Source organism: Octodon degus, unplaced genomic scaffold, assembly GCF_000260255.1.
Source record: "Octodon degus isolate 3935 unplaced genomic scaffold, OctDeg1.0 scaffold00076, whole genome shotgun sequence".
Taxonomy (NCBI): Eukaryota; Metazoa; Chordata; class Mammalia; order Rodentia; family Octodontidae; genus Octodon; species Octodon degus.
Genome location: NW_004524652.1, coordinates 7,332,787 through 7,347,288, shown reverse-complemented (window position 1 = coordinate 7,347,288; position 14,502 = coordinate 7,332,787). Strand labels below are relative to the sequence as shown.

Here is a 14,502-nt window from a genome sequence, read left to right as displayed (position 1 = left end):
AACTCAGGCCCTTGTGCTTGCCAGGCAAGCGCTTATTCTACTGAGCCATCTCTCCAGCCTCTCAAATACACTCTTTAGGTGAAAGGCTTCTGTTTATTTTTACACTGTCCTGTTCTTCACAACAATGTTCTCTATTTCATCCTTGCAACGCAAAGCTCCATCAGAGCCTCCCCTCTGGCCAAATGTTTCATATCATTTTACTGACTCTTTGCTCTTAATTTCAGACATAGATCTGGATAAAAGCTCTCCACAGTAACCATGCCACCTTCTCTTTTTTTCCTGAGCTCCTCTGATGCAAACAGCCAAGTTCATCAGGAAAGCCAGCACAACAAAGTCCCCCAGGAGAACAGCCCAGGAGAACCAGCATTTTCCCGACCAACATCATCCAGTTCTTCTCCAGAGCTGCCTCATATAGGGCTGGCAACAGTCCTCAGGTGGGCCTCCCACAACCAGCGCCACATTACTTTAGTTCAGCTGGGTATAACAGGCTGAACACCAGGTGGCAATTAACCACAAATAGGCACTCAATAAATGCTCTTTAAATTAAATAATACATACATAAATCACTTGTACCACGTTGAGCAGTATGATAAATGTTGAATTGTGAAATATAGAAATACCAGGGGATCCAGTACACAGAAAGTCCTCCAGCATTGCATACAGCTGCCTTTTTTTTTTTTTTTTTGGCGGTACCGGGGATTGAACTCAGGCCCTTGCACTTGCCAGGGAAACGCTTATTCTACTGAGCCATCTCCCCGGCCCCATTTTTTTTTTTCTCTGAATGCCTTCAGGGCAGGTTTGGCTGGCTTGAGTTGTGGGGATCGAACCACAGCAACCTGAGCCTGACTGCTTTGTTGAAGCAGCCACTTAAAGAACTGAGCTAAGGGGCAGGCCCTCACGGCTGCCTTTTTTATTTGAATTCCAGACACTTAAGGGACCAAGTCCATTCAACTATGTAGTCTTCCATCTTGTATCCATGTATCCACCCACTCATCCATTTACCTGTCCATCTACCCATTCATCTATCCATTCCACCCACCCATCCACCCATCCATCCATCCATTCACATATCCACTCATCCATCTATCTACCCACCCATTCATGCATCTGTCCATCCATCCATCCATTCATCTATCTATCCATCCACTCATCCACGCATCTACCTGCCCACTCATCCTATCTACCCATTCATTCATCTGCCCATCCATCCACCTATCCATCCACACATCCACCCATTCATCTATCCATTCATTTATCCACCCATTCATCCATGCAACTGTCCTTCCTTCCATCCTTCTATCCATCCAACCACCACTCATCAAGGAATCAATGTGGCAATCATTGGGGACACAGTAATGAACAAGGAGGGGAAGGTTCTCTCTCTCTCTCTCTCTCTCTCTCTCTCTCTCTCTCTCTCTTTCTCTCTCTTATTTGTCAAAGTGCTAATGGAGGAGACAGAAAAATAAGTTAAAAATGTGTAAAAGGAGCTGCGGATGTTAGCTCAGCAATAGAGCACTTGTTTAGCATGTTTGAGGCCCTGGGTTTGATTCCCACCATCTAAAGAATGAGAAGAAGTACAGGGGAAGAGGAGTTCACTTTGGCTCCATCTGAAAGTACCACAGGCAGGGTGCCTTATCAAACCAGACATCTGGGGGCCACAGATGTAGCTCAGCAGAATAACACCTGCTTGATAAATACAAGGTCCTGAGTTCAAGTTCTGGCCCCAAAAAATAGAGAGATATAGAGATAGATAGATAGATATCAGATTCTGCAGTTCTGGAGGCTGGAAGTGCAAGAAGACACCAGCGGATCGGGTCATGTGTCTGATGAGGCCCTGCTTCCTGGCTCACAGGTGGCCCTGGCCTGCTCTGGCCTCATGAGGTAGAAGGGATGAGGGTTCTCTCCAGAGCCCCTGCTGACACTTGTCTCGTTCATGAGGGTCCACACTTACAGTCACAGTCACCTCCTGATGCTTTCACATGAGGGGTTGGTTTCAGTATGTAGATTCTGAGGCACAAACACCCTGGAGCAGTAGGCATGGGACAAAGTGTAGGAAGAGTATTACTGGAGGAGTGAGCGGAACACACACAGGCCTGGAGACAGAAACAGACTTGGCCAGCCTAAGCTGGGCATGACAGTGCACACGTGCAATCCCAACCCTCAGGAGGCTGATGCAGGATGGTTGCAGTGAGTTCAAAGCCAGCTGATCTTAAAAAAACAAGGAGTGAACCTGTGGCCAAAGCAGCACGGCTTCCTGGACATGTATGAAAGGGAGGTGGAGCCTCCGTGTTGCGGAGATAGGGCTGGGCCAGATTAGCATCCCAAGGCAGAGCTGTAAGGGGCTGAATAAGGGCCTCAGGAAGTCCTTGTCGTATTTCCTGAGTGTTCGAATATGTGAACTTCACAAGGGGCTCTGCAGATGTGGCTGGGTCACGGGTCATGAGCTGGGGGATTATCCCAGATGTCATCACCAGAGCTGGACCAGAGAGAAGAAAAGGCGGAGGAAGGAGCACAAGCAAGGAATGCGGATGCCCACGTGAGAGGAGGAAATTGGTTTTCCTCCCAGAGCCTCCACAAGGAACCCACCCTGGCAGCACTTTAATTTTAGCCCCTACCAATTAATTCATTTTACTCTCCGCAATTCTAGGACAATTTGTGTTGTGTCAAGCTACTAAGTTTATGAACATTTGTTTTTTGTTGTTGTTGTTGTTGTTTGGTTTTTGGTTTTTTCCAGAACCAGGGATTGAACTCAGGCCCTTGCACTTGCCAGGGAAGCGCTTGTTCCACTGAGCTATCTCCCTGGCCCCAATGAACCTTTGTTATAGCTGCAATGGGAAAGGAACAGAATCACAGAAAGAACTTCAGTGCATGTATTTTTTGCTTCTTGCCACATTGGGGATTGAACCCAGGACCCCACACATGCTGGGCCAGCACCCTATCACTAAGCCAGGTCCCCAGCCCAGGTGTACATTTTTATTTATTTATTTTTTGTATTTAGTACAGGGTCTCAATATGTAGATCAGACTCAGTGATTCTCCTGTTATCAGCCTCCCAAGTGCTGGGATTACAGGCATGTGCCACCACTCCCAATCTCAACCGCCTCTCAGCTCAGCACACCCCAGGGACGGGGCCAGAACGGCATGCCTGGGATAGAACCTGCTGCTGTGCTCTAAGCAGGCGCTTTAGTCAGCTGAGCTATCTGGCTGGCCCTACCAGGTATACATTTTAAACAAAGACTTTTCAGAGGCCAAGGATATAGTTCAGCATTATAGGGCTTGCCTAGCATGTGTGAGGCCATGGGTTTAACCCCCAGCACCACAAATAAAAGAAAAGCTTTTGTGGTCCATGTTACATAATGGGCTTTAGCAGGGCTAGGAAGAGCTGCAGGGGCATGGGGTGGGGTGGGGTGGGACAGGGGAAGGTGACAGCAGACATCTGGGTGAGTGGTAATGGTGGCCTGGGTAAGATGGAAACATGCAAGCCAGAAGGAAGGAAGGAAGGAAGGAAGGAAGGAAGGAAGGAAGGAAGGAAGGAAGGAAGGAAGGGAGGAAGGAAGGGCTCAGCTTTTGAGGAAATCATAAGGCCAGAATTGCCTGGATGTTTTGGTGGATTGGAAGCAATGGGGGAAGGGCACAGAGAAGGAAACCGACCTGAGGGTGTCACCTTGAGGAACCAGCACCCCTTCTCCCCACTTTCTCTGGGGCCTCACACACCCACACTGAACTTGACAGGTCGCTCCGGAACACTGGGTGCTTTTATGTGATTAGCCAGGGACCGGTTCTCTGAGAAATAAATCCCCTCAGTCTAAAGGGCTTTTATGAGCCAGGGCAGGGGATTAAAGGCTGCCAGACTGCAGAGAAATCCCGGGGTCAGGAGACAGCTGAGCATGGAGACTTTTCATCTAAACCTTAAACGTTTTTATTTTTCACTCCCTGAACTCAAGAGTGTCACTTTAAATACATGTTTGGCAGCATCAGCTGTTCTATTTTTCTTTTTAATTATACAAAGAGAGATCCTGGAAATGGCTTGGCCCCAGGCTGGGGAAGAAGTTTGGCAGCAGCGATTGGAGGCGGAGACACTGAACCTGCAGGGATTTGAAACCCTTCCGAGAGAGCAGAGACCAAACTTCCAGCTACCATGAGCGCCTTATCAGGACTCGTAAAAGGAGTCACAGCCTGGCCGGCTTAGCATGGACACGGGGCAGACGGACGCACCTCCGCCACAGAAGTATCGCACACTCTGCTGCTGCATGCGCACCCTGAGTTTATGCCTGCACCCCTGTCCTCTTTCTCTCTTCATGCTGAGTCTACACAAATCTTCTTGTACATCTGTACCACAGCCCCCCGGGGGCTGGGCATCGCATGTACGCGTTGTCTGAGGTACTCAACTGGTATAAGTAGCTATTATTGTGCCAGCCTTCTAGACGGGGACCCTGAGGCCCCACAGAGCAAACGAAACCCACTCACCAACGCAAAGCCTGGGCCTCTTTGCCCTCCGAGGCATCTCTTGACTTGCTCCGCATATGGGGAAGCCACCCCGTGACTGGCCAACCAACCCGACCAATGGAAGGCAGGTATAGGACTAGTGGGCGGGACCAGCTAAGGCATCTCCCCGACTCCTCCCAGCGGCTTAGTCGCGAGCGACGCCGGCGCGGCCCGCTAGTGTCTGGCTTCAGGCTCTCGGATGGCTTTCCTCGGGTCTGTCCAGTCCTCTCGGGTCTGCTGTCCTCCGCGGGCCTGGCTCTGTCTGCGGGGCGACTCCTGCATGAGTGCCACTATTCGGGCGCCTGGTTTTTCCCTGAGGAGGGAACCTCAGCAGCACATTCGCGTTTGATCTGGACGGAAGCGATCCTTTTTCTTTTCCCACAAGAGGGAAACAGTAGCCACCGTTGATCGAGCACCGTGCTGACTGCCAGACAAATGTTCTTTCACAGAACATTTGCGGCAGATCATCCTGCCAAATGTCATCGCTATTCCCACTCGACAGATGGGGCTTGGAGAGGCTGGGTCCTTCCCCACACAAGGCACCTTTATGCACTGGTAATGAGGGCTTCCTCAAATCCAGGTACGCGGGCCTCGCTCCAGAGGCTGGGATTTTCTTTGTCCACATCCAGAACATACTATGGCCTCCCTGGATACATTCATTAGGATTAACTATCTCGCTGGCTGAAGACCCCACACCACCCCTCGCCAGGGTCTCCCTCCCTATCGATTGCTGTAACAGTCACTCAACGTGCTGTGTGCACTTGCATGCTGCAATCCTGGAGGTGGAGATAGGGGTTATAAGCATCCACTATGATGGCTACCCCAAGGTCACCAGATCTCAGTCCAAAATTACTGTGGCATCCCAGACATCTTAAAGAAGTTAAAGCAGCCAAAACAATTTTGAAAAGGAACAAAGTTAAAGCTATCACTTCGGGCTGGTGAGATAGCTCAGTGGTCTAAAGCACCTACTTAGAACAAGCTTAGCAAAGCACAGGGACCGCAGTTTAATCCCCCAGCACCACATGCCAGCCAGCCCCGCCCCCTGCTGGGCTGAGCTGCCCCCCCCCACAAATAAAAATTAAAAAAAAAAAAAAAAAAAAAGCTAGGATCCCAGCACTCAGGCAGGAAGATCATCCCTGTGAGTTTGGGGCCAGCCTGAGCTACAGGGTGACACCCTGTCTCAAAACAAAACAAGGGCTGGGGAGATAGCTTAGCAGACAAAAATGCCTGCCTGGCAAGTGCAAGGTTCTGAGTTTGAATCCTGGTTGGGAGGGTGAAGATGATTTTCTTAAAAATCTTGTGAGGCTGGGGAAATAGCTTGGCAGTCTAGGTGCCTGCCTCGCAAGCATAAGGACCTGGCTTTGATCCCCGGTACCACATGCCCTGCTGGTCCCAGAACCCCAGGCATGGTGGCTCACGCCTGTAACCCCAGCACTGGGGAGGCTGAGACAAGAGGATCACTATGAATTTGAACTGTGTAGCAAGACCCTGTACCAAATAAATAAATAAAATTAAATCACCCTGCTTGAGGGGCCAGGGAGATGGCTCAGTGGATTAAGCGCTTCCCTGGCAAGCTCAAGGGCCCGAGTTCAATCCCTGGTTCTGGCACAAAAAAAAAAAAATCAATCACCCTGCCTGTATGGTTGGAGGCCACCATATTGTAAATCACAATTACAATTTGAAAGCCTTCTTAAAAAGAAAAAAATCTTGTGGTAGGATCTCACTAAGTTGCCCAGCATGGGCCCAAACTCATGATCCTCTTACCTCAGCCTCCCAGAGTGCTAGGATGGTAGGTATGTACCACTAAGACCAGCCTATTTTATTTTTAACTTAATTTCCCTCTTCTCTGGTGCTGGCTTCAAAGTGAAGACCTTGCGTGTTTGGCAAGCACTGTACCACTGAGCTACACAGGGGATCAAATCCAGGGACGTGCTACTACAGTGCTAAATGTCAGCCCTTTTTATTATTTGTTTGGTTTATTATTTGGTATTTTGGGACAGGGTCTTGTTATGTCACACAGGTTGGCCTTTAACTCCTGGTGATCCTCCTGCCTAAACCTGATTACGGGGTGCATGCCACCATGCCTGCCTTGAAGTCTCAATTGTGCACCTAGTCCCTGACAGGATCTGATGCTTTCTGTTGTTCACTCCATTCTCCGACTGTGAAAGCCTTCTGCACTACTCATTCAAGCTGCCTTCCAAATCACTGTGAAGCTGGGGCCAAGCCTGGCCACAGAACAATTTCTGGCACTCTGCATGACACAAGACCCACAGGGAGGCCGAGCCCTGCTCCACAGGACAATTTCTGAACTCCAGGAAGCAACCTGTGCAGGCACAGACAGGGAGGGCTTGGGAAGGTGCAAGTCCTCTGTCCCCAAAGGCATACATGCACCACTCTGCCAGGTCAGGGGATTAAGGCATGGTGCTTCTTGCTGGGTGTGGTGGTGCATGCATGTAATCTCAGCACTTGGGAAACTGAGGAAGGAGGATCGTTGCAAGTTCGAGACTAGTCTGGGCTACAAAGTGAGCTCCAGGCCAGCATAAATTGCATAGGAAGACCCTGCCTTAAAAAAAAAAAAAAAAAGATAAATAAAAACAAAAGTCATGGTGCTACTCAGTGCTAACTTTGGGGTCTCCAGTTTTAGGGTAGTCAAAGGGGGACAGAGTAACAGGCAAGTGACTATGATGGCTTCTACCACACGGGCCTCCTAACTTGCATTTCAACATCCCCTCTGCATGTTCTACGGAGTAATGTCCTAACCTCTGGGGAACCACCACCCAGCTTGAGAGACTTGTCCGTACTTTTCTTATCTGTAAAATGGTAATGTTAATACCATGGACTTGTCATAAGAAACTCTCAAATTTAATATAATAGAGTAATAAAATACTACTTTTATTTATTTTTGGCGGAACCAGGGATTGAATTCAGGTCCTTGTGCTTGCCAGGCAAGTGCTTATTCCACTGAGCGATCTCCCTGGCCCCACTAAAATACTTATGATAGTTCCTAGATAACTTGTGTGTTTAAGAAAGGGTTTTGAATTGTACCTATGTTTGGCAAATGCGACCAGTATAGCGTTACCTATTTTTCACCCCGGGGACAGAAGCCACCCGCCCGCTGGGCAGCTCATGCAGCCTCTGTCTCTGCTGAGCCCCGGGTTGGGCTGCCACAGTTCTTGCAGTTGGATCCCTACAGCCTTCTGCACAGAGTGGACTGAAAAATTTTTCCCAGCTTTTTTCAGATGTAAACCGGAAAGGCTGGGTGCATACCTCCCAGCCACAAGGGGGAGCTAGTCCTGATTGTCCCGTGGCTTCTTTTATGGCTGTTGGCCAAGAGCTTTCTCCCAACAGCCTCAGTTTCTCCAGCTGTCAACTATAGGTTTGGCGTAGCATATGGGTTCAGTTGGCTCTATAAGGCTGGAAAAAAGGTACTCTGTGTCCTGTGATGCTGGCAGCCAAAGGGCAGACGTCCTCGCCTGTACTCCCTGGTTGGGGAGAATATTTTTACCCTTTTTTGGTGCCAGGAAGGGACTCAGGGTTTCACGCATGCATAAGCACTCACTCTCCCACTCATCCCTGGCGCTTTTTATTATTTCTGATCTGTGGAGATGGGAATATTTGAACTCTGAGTTAGAAGCAGAAGGGGAGACTTCGGATAGGAGCTGGAGAACTGAACCACTCCTTTTTCTTTTTACTGCACAAATCCAAGGCCTCACATCTGCCAGTCAAACATTCTAGTCCTAAACTACATTTCCAGCCCCTTTTATTTGTTTAGCTAATGTATTTGGTACAAGGTCTCACTACGCAGCTCGGACTCAGAGATCCTCCTGTTTGCAGTCTCCCCAGCAGTGGCATTACAGGCTTGGGACACCACGCCCAGCCCCTTTGATTTTTGAGGTGGGGGGTTTTGCTAAGTTGTCTAAACTGGTCATGAACTTGAGATCCTCCTGCCTCCAGCCTCCTGAACAGATGGCACTGTGGGCATGCCCCATCACTGCCTGCTTCGAAAGCCCTTTTCAGAGGTAACCCTCCCAGGTGCTTTTGTTCTAGGTCAGCCAGTCTCCTCTCCTGGCCTCCAACCTTGCCCCTCCAGACCTCAGGCCTTGCCAACCTCCCCCAAGCTGGAGGCTTTCAGAACCAAGGACTCTTCGTTATTTCATTCGCGGAGCAGGCTCTCCGCATGCTCATCTACTAGAGGACCAGGGCAAACAGGTCCACGCACAGGCACGCAGCACAACTGCAGATTGTGGTGATCAGCGCTAGGAGGGAACAATATTGGGGTGGGCCCAGATCCTAATACAGGGCTTCTTGGGGAGAAGGAAGGTCTCTCAGTGGAGTTGATAACCCAGCTGAGACACAGGCTAGTGGAAGGAGTAAGTGCAAAAGCCACCAGAGCCAGGCACATGACACAGGTCTATAATCCCAGCACTGTTTGAAGCTGAGCTCAGAAAACCCTTTGGGAGGCTGATACAGGAGCAAAGTTTGAGGGCAGCCTGGGCACTTTAGCAACATAACAACACCTTGTTGTTGTTTTTTTTTAATTTTTATTTGTGCGTGCGTGCGTGCGTGGCCAGCTCAGCCCACCAGGGGGCGGGGCTGGCTGGCATGTGGTGCTGGGGGATTGAACCGCGGTCCCTGTGCTTTGCTAAGCTTGTTCTAAGTAGATGCTTTAGACCACTGAGCCATCTCACCAGCCCAACACCCTGTTTCAAAAAAAAAAAAAGAAAGAAAGAAAAGGGCAAGGGGGCCAAGGAGATAGCTTAGTAGAATAAACACTTGCCTGGCAAGTGCAAGGACCTGAGTTCAATCTCCAGTTCTGAAGAAAAAAAAAGAGAGAGAGAGAGAAAGAAAAAAGGGTGGGGATTTAGCTCAGTGAAAGCCTTGGGTTCGATTGTGGTACCACTAAGAGAGAAAAATAAAAGCTGGGATGGAGGTCAGTCAGAAAACATCTGTGATTTCAAAAAACAAAACAAAACAAAAAAACCCCAAAAATATTCATCGTTAGACAACTGGAGTTTTTGCTGGTTTTATAACCTATTAAGGGGCTGGAGAGATGGCTCAGTGGTCTAAAGCACCTACTTAGAACAAGCTTAGCAAAGCACAGGGACCGCGGTTCAATCCCCCAGCACCACATGCCAGCCAGCCCCGCCCCCTGGTGGGCTGAGCTGGCCACACACACACACACACACACACACTAAATGTAAAAATAAATAAATAAATAAAATAAATATATAACCTATTAAAATGGATAGGCTGTTGAACATTTCACATTCAAAAGTTTTGTAGGGTGGTGGGTTATGGGGAATCCTCAATGTTTATTTTAAAATAAATAAAATAAATTCTTGACTTTAAAAAAAAGAAAGAAAACATCTGTGGGTTTGATACTTCGACCCCAGTATCAATAATTTTTAAAAAGCAAAAAAAAAAAAAAAAAAGCCACCAGAGAGCTGTGCACGGTGGTGCATGCCTAATCTCAGATGGAGTCTGAGGCTGGAGGATCACAAATTCGAGTCCCACCTGGACAATTTAGCCACTCAGTGAGACTCTGAAACTATACCTTTTAAAAGGTTTTGGTAGTACCAGGGATTGAACTCAGGCGCTGTGCTTGCCAGGCAAGCACTAATTCCACTAAGCTATCTTTCTGGCCCTAGTGAGACTCTGATAACAAATTTAAAAAGGGCTGGGGATGCAGCACAGTTGAAGGCCTTTGGTTCAGCTCATTACTGCAAAAGCAAAACAGACTGGGGTTGGGGAGATGGCTCAGTAGAATAAGCACTTGCCTGGCAAACACAAGGGCCTGAGTTCAATCCCTACTTCTGCCAAAAACAAACAAACAAAAAAACAAGTCTAGTTTGGTGAGGTTTAACTCCACTCCCACAATCTTCTGGAGGAGCCAGAGGTGGTGGCTCATGCCTGTAACCCCACCATGAGGGAGGCTGAGGCAGGAGCATCGCTGTGAGTTCTAGACTAGCCTGGGCTACATAATGAGTGGTCTGAATTACAATGTGAGACCCTGTCTCAAACACTTAAACACACACACACGGACTAAAACTGGAAGGTAACCCCAGAAACTTGGGGGGAGGGGCGTCCAGCGTCGGCACTGTGTGTGGGCACAGGGGCTCCCTCTACTGGTGACGAGTTAAACACACATCTCGGACCCCGAATGCTACTTAGTTTGTGCCCTATGAACTAATTCTGTCACTTGTTTCTGTAACACCTATTTCTCCATGCGAATGTGCGCCAAGTGATTCTGGATGTTGGGGGTAGAGCTGTGAAACCAACAGTGTCATCTGCTGCCCTGGAGTTGACATCCTACAGGACCTGTGATGAGGACTCAAGCAAAACTGACCTTTCAACAATGGTCCAACAGGGGCTGGGGATACAGCTCAGCAGCACTGCACCTGTCTGGTAAGCGCAAGGTCCTGAGTTCAATCCCTGGTATCAAAAACAAAACAAAACTAAAAATTAGAAAAAATGGTCCACCTGCCAAAGATACCTGCCGCAGGGCAAGGTTTGGATTTCAGCTCCAATGTGACCTCCTCTGAAGTGTGAACGAATTTGTTCACTGTCTGCCAAAATAAAGATTCCATGAAGGCTCCCATTTTCACGAAATCCCTCAGCTTTTCTAACCAGGGGTGGTGGCGCAACCCTGTGACCCCAGCAGTCTGGGAGGCTGAGGCAGGAGTATCTCAAGTTCTTGTTTTGTTGCTTTTCGGATACTAAAGATGAACAGCTAGAATTACAGCTACATTCTCAGAAAACATTTGCTAAACGGATTTGAAGATTCAAGGGCTCGAAAACTATTTCTTGGCGGGCGTGGTGGTGCCCTCCTGCAATCTCAGCACTCGGGAGGCTGAGACAGGACCCTTACTCCGAGTTCGTGACCAGCCTGGGGTCCACAGTGAGTTCAAGACCAGCCTGGACTACATGGAGAGACCCGGTCTCCAAAAAGTGGGGAAAGAACGGCAGTGGCCTTACTGCCTCCCTTGCTCTGCTTTAGTGCTCCACACCGACAGCTCCCGAGCCGCTCAGCCCGCCGCAGCTCCGGGGCACCGCGCGCCCTTGCTCGGCCCGCCCGCCCTCGCTCCACAGACCCTGACTGAACTCTCGACCTGCGCTCGCGCTCTTCCAGCAGATATTGCGCCGCCTTGCTCCAAGGAGAAAGCGGGCTCCAGGCGGCGCGCAGAGGTGACCTCAGGCGCCCGACCTGTGAGCTCAAGGCTGGAGCAAGGCTGCCAGCAGCCACCGGGGTGGGCGGCGCCAGGGACAGAGGCGTCGAGAGGCGGACGTCGCAAGCCGCTTCCAGGAAGGGGCGCGAGCGCGGAAGGCGGTACGCCAGGGCCTGGGGGCGGAGCAGCCGCCCGCGCTGATCACGTGATTATACCCACACCCGCCCGTAGGAATGGGCGGGGCAATGCAAATTATCCCGGGGCGACGACCAATCAGGGCGTGCGCCGCTGGTCCGGGCCGGGCCCGGCAGATTGCTGGCTTGTAGGCTCGCATCGCGGCTGTACTAGGTCTCCGGCGAGCTGTGCAGCAAACCCGGCTGCAGCCACTTGCTCGACCTCCTCGTCCCGTGCGGCCGGCTGGGTGAGGCCGGACCCGCGGCGGGGGGCAGGCGGAGGTGCCGCGGCCGCCGCTGCTGCCGCGTGCTCCATGCATCCGGAGCCCGCCCCGCCCCCGAGCAGCAGCAGCAGCCCGGCGCTTCCCCTCGGCGGTGGCAGCGGGAGCCGCCAGAGCCGTCGCCACAGCGGGGACGGGGAGCTCCCGGGGTCCCCGCCGCCGCCCGCCGTCAGCTACCCGGACTGGGTCGGTCAGAGCTACACCGAGGTGATGAGTCTCAACGAGCACTCGATGCAGGCGCTGTCCTGGCGCAAGCTCTACTTGAGCCGCGCTAAACTCAAAGCCTCCAGCCGGACCTCGGCGCTGCTCTCCGGCTTCGCCATGGTGAGCTCGGGCCGCCTTGCCCTGCCCCGGCCGCCCCGCTCCGCCCTCAGCCCCTTCGCGCCCAGGAAGAGTAGACTTGGGGTCCAGAGCGAGGCCGCGACAGGGGCACCCGACGCGGGCAGTGACTGGCTGTGCAGGTTCCCAGACTTAGGGGACTCAGGTGCCTCTAGATGGGCAAGCTCGCGGCAGCAAAAGTGGAAGGGACGCCGGAAGGTTGCGTCCCTAAAGTTAGAACTAAGTTAGAACGGAGTTCTGCCTGCGTGCAGGGCAGGGGAGGGGAGGAGAGGGATCGTGGGGTTCGACCCACTTCGGGACAGGTGTTAGGAAGTGTGACACAAGGAGAGTTGTGTGTTCACTGACACTTAAAGCTAGAAGGTGTTTATTTATTGGCTTCGCTGTCAATCCGCTAGGAGGGGGGATTTCCTGGCGCTCAGCTGCACATTTTCTGAGAGCCTCAAGCCTAGGGTTTGACAACCACTCCCTAGCTCAGTTCTTCTGCAGAAACTCGCCACTGAGTCACTGGGTGTGGGGGAGGAGGGCGGGACAGGTTCCCCTTAACCTGCTCTTGCTTGATGAGGGGGTGGGCACAGTCCCCACCCTCTGTCCGTGAGAAGCCTCTGAGAGCAGGGGATGATGAGGCTGCAAGCTGGCTGAAGTAGAACTCTGGGGCACAGCAGGACTTTATTATCTTCACTTTTGGTGACCTCAGCCTGTGCAAATGGGGGTCCCCCCCAACGCTCCTGCTTCCCCAGTGAGTGAGCCCAGCCCTTGGCCCTGAGGAAAGGAGTGGCCGCACCCTGGTGCGTTCTTGGAAGAGAGTGTGTCTGGGTCTCTCACTGTGCTCCGCAAACAAGTGGGCCACTGTGAGAGAAAGCGGGAGCTGCCAAATCGGAAAGCAGAGCCTGTGTGACCTCAGGGCGGTCACTCTCTCTGGAACTTGGTTTCCGAAATGATACATGCAGACGCCTTTTCAAAAGTGTCTCTGACTTTAAGAATGAAATTGAAGGCACCCTTAAGAGATGCGGGGGGATCAGAGAGGAAGAGAAAGTGAAGAGATGGCTCCCTAGTTTTCAGTTTAGGCGAACAGGAGGAATTGTTAGTGATCAGTCCCTGCTTATCCCTACAGAATCTCCAAGAATAGCTGACATTTACCAAACACTCGCTGGGCCCCAGGCGCAGAGTAGATTCCTTACTCCTGAACACCGCTGCTCTGTCGAGAGACTTTCCAAAGGCCTTGAGCTCATCTGGCAGGGCAGGATTTGAACCCAGATCTGCTAGTGTGCAAAACTTGGCTTAGGTACATGTGGCATTTGTGATGTACAGAGCTTTGATGAGTGTCTGGTCAGGGACAAGGTGAGCCTAGGGAAGGAGAGATAGAATAAAAAAGTCTCTTTGAAGCCAAAAATGTTCTGCACCGTGTGGGGAGGGAGCCATCAGTTTTGGTCCCCCCTTCCAGTGCTCTGGGTTTATGATGGTAGGGCACAAGCCAGACTTGCTTGGTGGCACACACATGCCTGTGATCCTAGCACTCTTGGAGGCCGAGGCTGGAGGATCCTAAGTTCAAACCCAACCTAAGGCAACACAGTGAGACACCAAAAAAGGGAGGGAATGGGTGGGAGGGAGGGAGGTAGAGAGTGGGGAGGTTTGAGGATGCATCTCAGTGCAAAGGTGGGGTTCAGTCCTGGGTGCTGCAAAACAAATGGTGGGGCACTAGTTCCCTTTCTTGATCATAATCTTGGTCATAATTGTTGCTGCCCCATCTCACTCCAGGAGAGGTGAGGATCACATGGTGACACGTTCGGTCTCCTCAGCTTCTCTTCCTTCTGAGAGTACTGGCTTCCCTACTCTTTTTTTTGGTGGAACCGGGGATTGAACTCAGACCCTTGCGCTTGCCAGGGAAGCGCTTATTCCACGGAGCCATCTCCCCGGCTCCACTTACCTACTCGTGCTAAAAGCATGGCAGGGAAGTGGAGAGGCTCAGTAGCCTGGGCACTGGGATGGGCTTTACTCTCCCTCCCCTCCCCTCCGCCCCCCTCCGCCCCCCTCCGCCCCCCTCCGCTCTCCTCCCCACACA

General features: G+C 51.3%; 2 protein-coding genes across 4 annotated transcripts in view; one reads left to right on the top strand and one right to left on the bottom strand.

Annotated features, from left to right (window-relative positions):
- Kdm2b (lysine demethylase 2B) overlaps positions 1-4,510 on the bottom strand; it is a 153,893-nt gene extending 149,383 nt beyond the window's left edge. For all 3 annotated transcript variants that reach the window (XM_023720646.1, XM_023720647.1, XM_023720648.1), the window contains exon 1: positions 4,467-4,510. In XM_023720646.1, the coding sequence (XP_023576414.1) occupies positions 4,467-4,503 (37 nt within the window). In that variant the 5' untranslated portion in view covers positions 4,504-4,510. The remainder of the gene's footprint in view (positions 1-4,466) is intronic.
- A 7,455-nt stretch (positions 4,511-11,965) lies between these two features.
- Positions 11,966-14,502, top strand: part of Orai1 (ORAI calcium release-activated calcium modulator 1) — a 14,840-nt gene continuing 12,303 nt past the window's right edge. Inside the window, exon 1 of the mRNA XM_004635900.2 lies at positions 11,966-12,428. Coding sequence (XP_004635957.1) covers positions 12,138-12,428 — 291 coding nt within the window. The 5' untranslated portion in view covers positions 11,966-12,137. The remainder of the gene's footprint in view (positions 12,429-14,502) is intronic.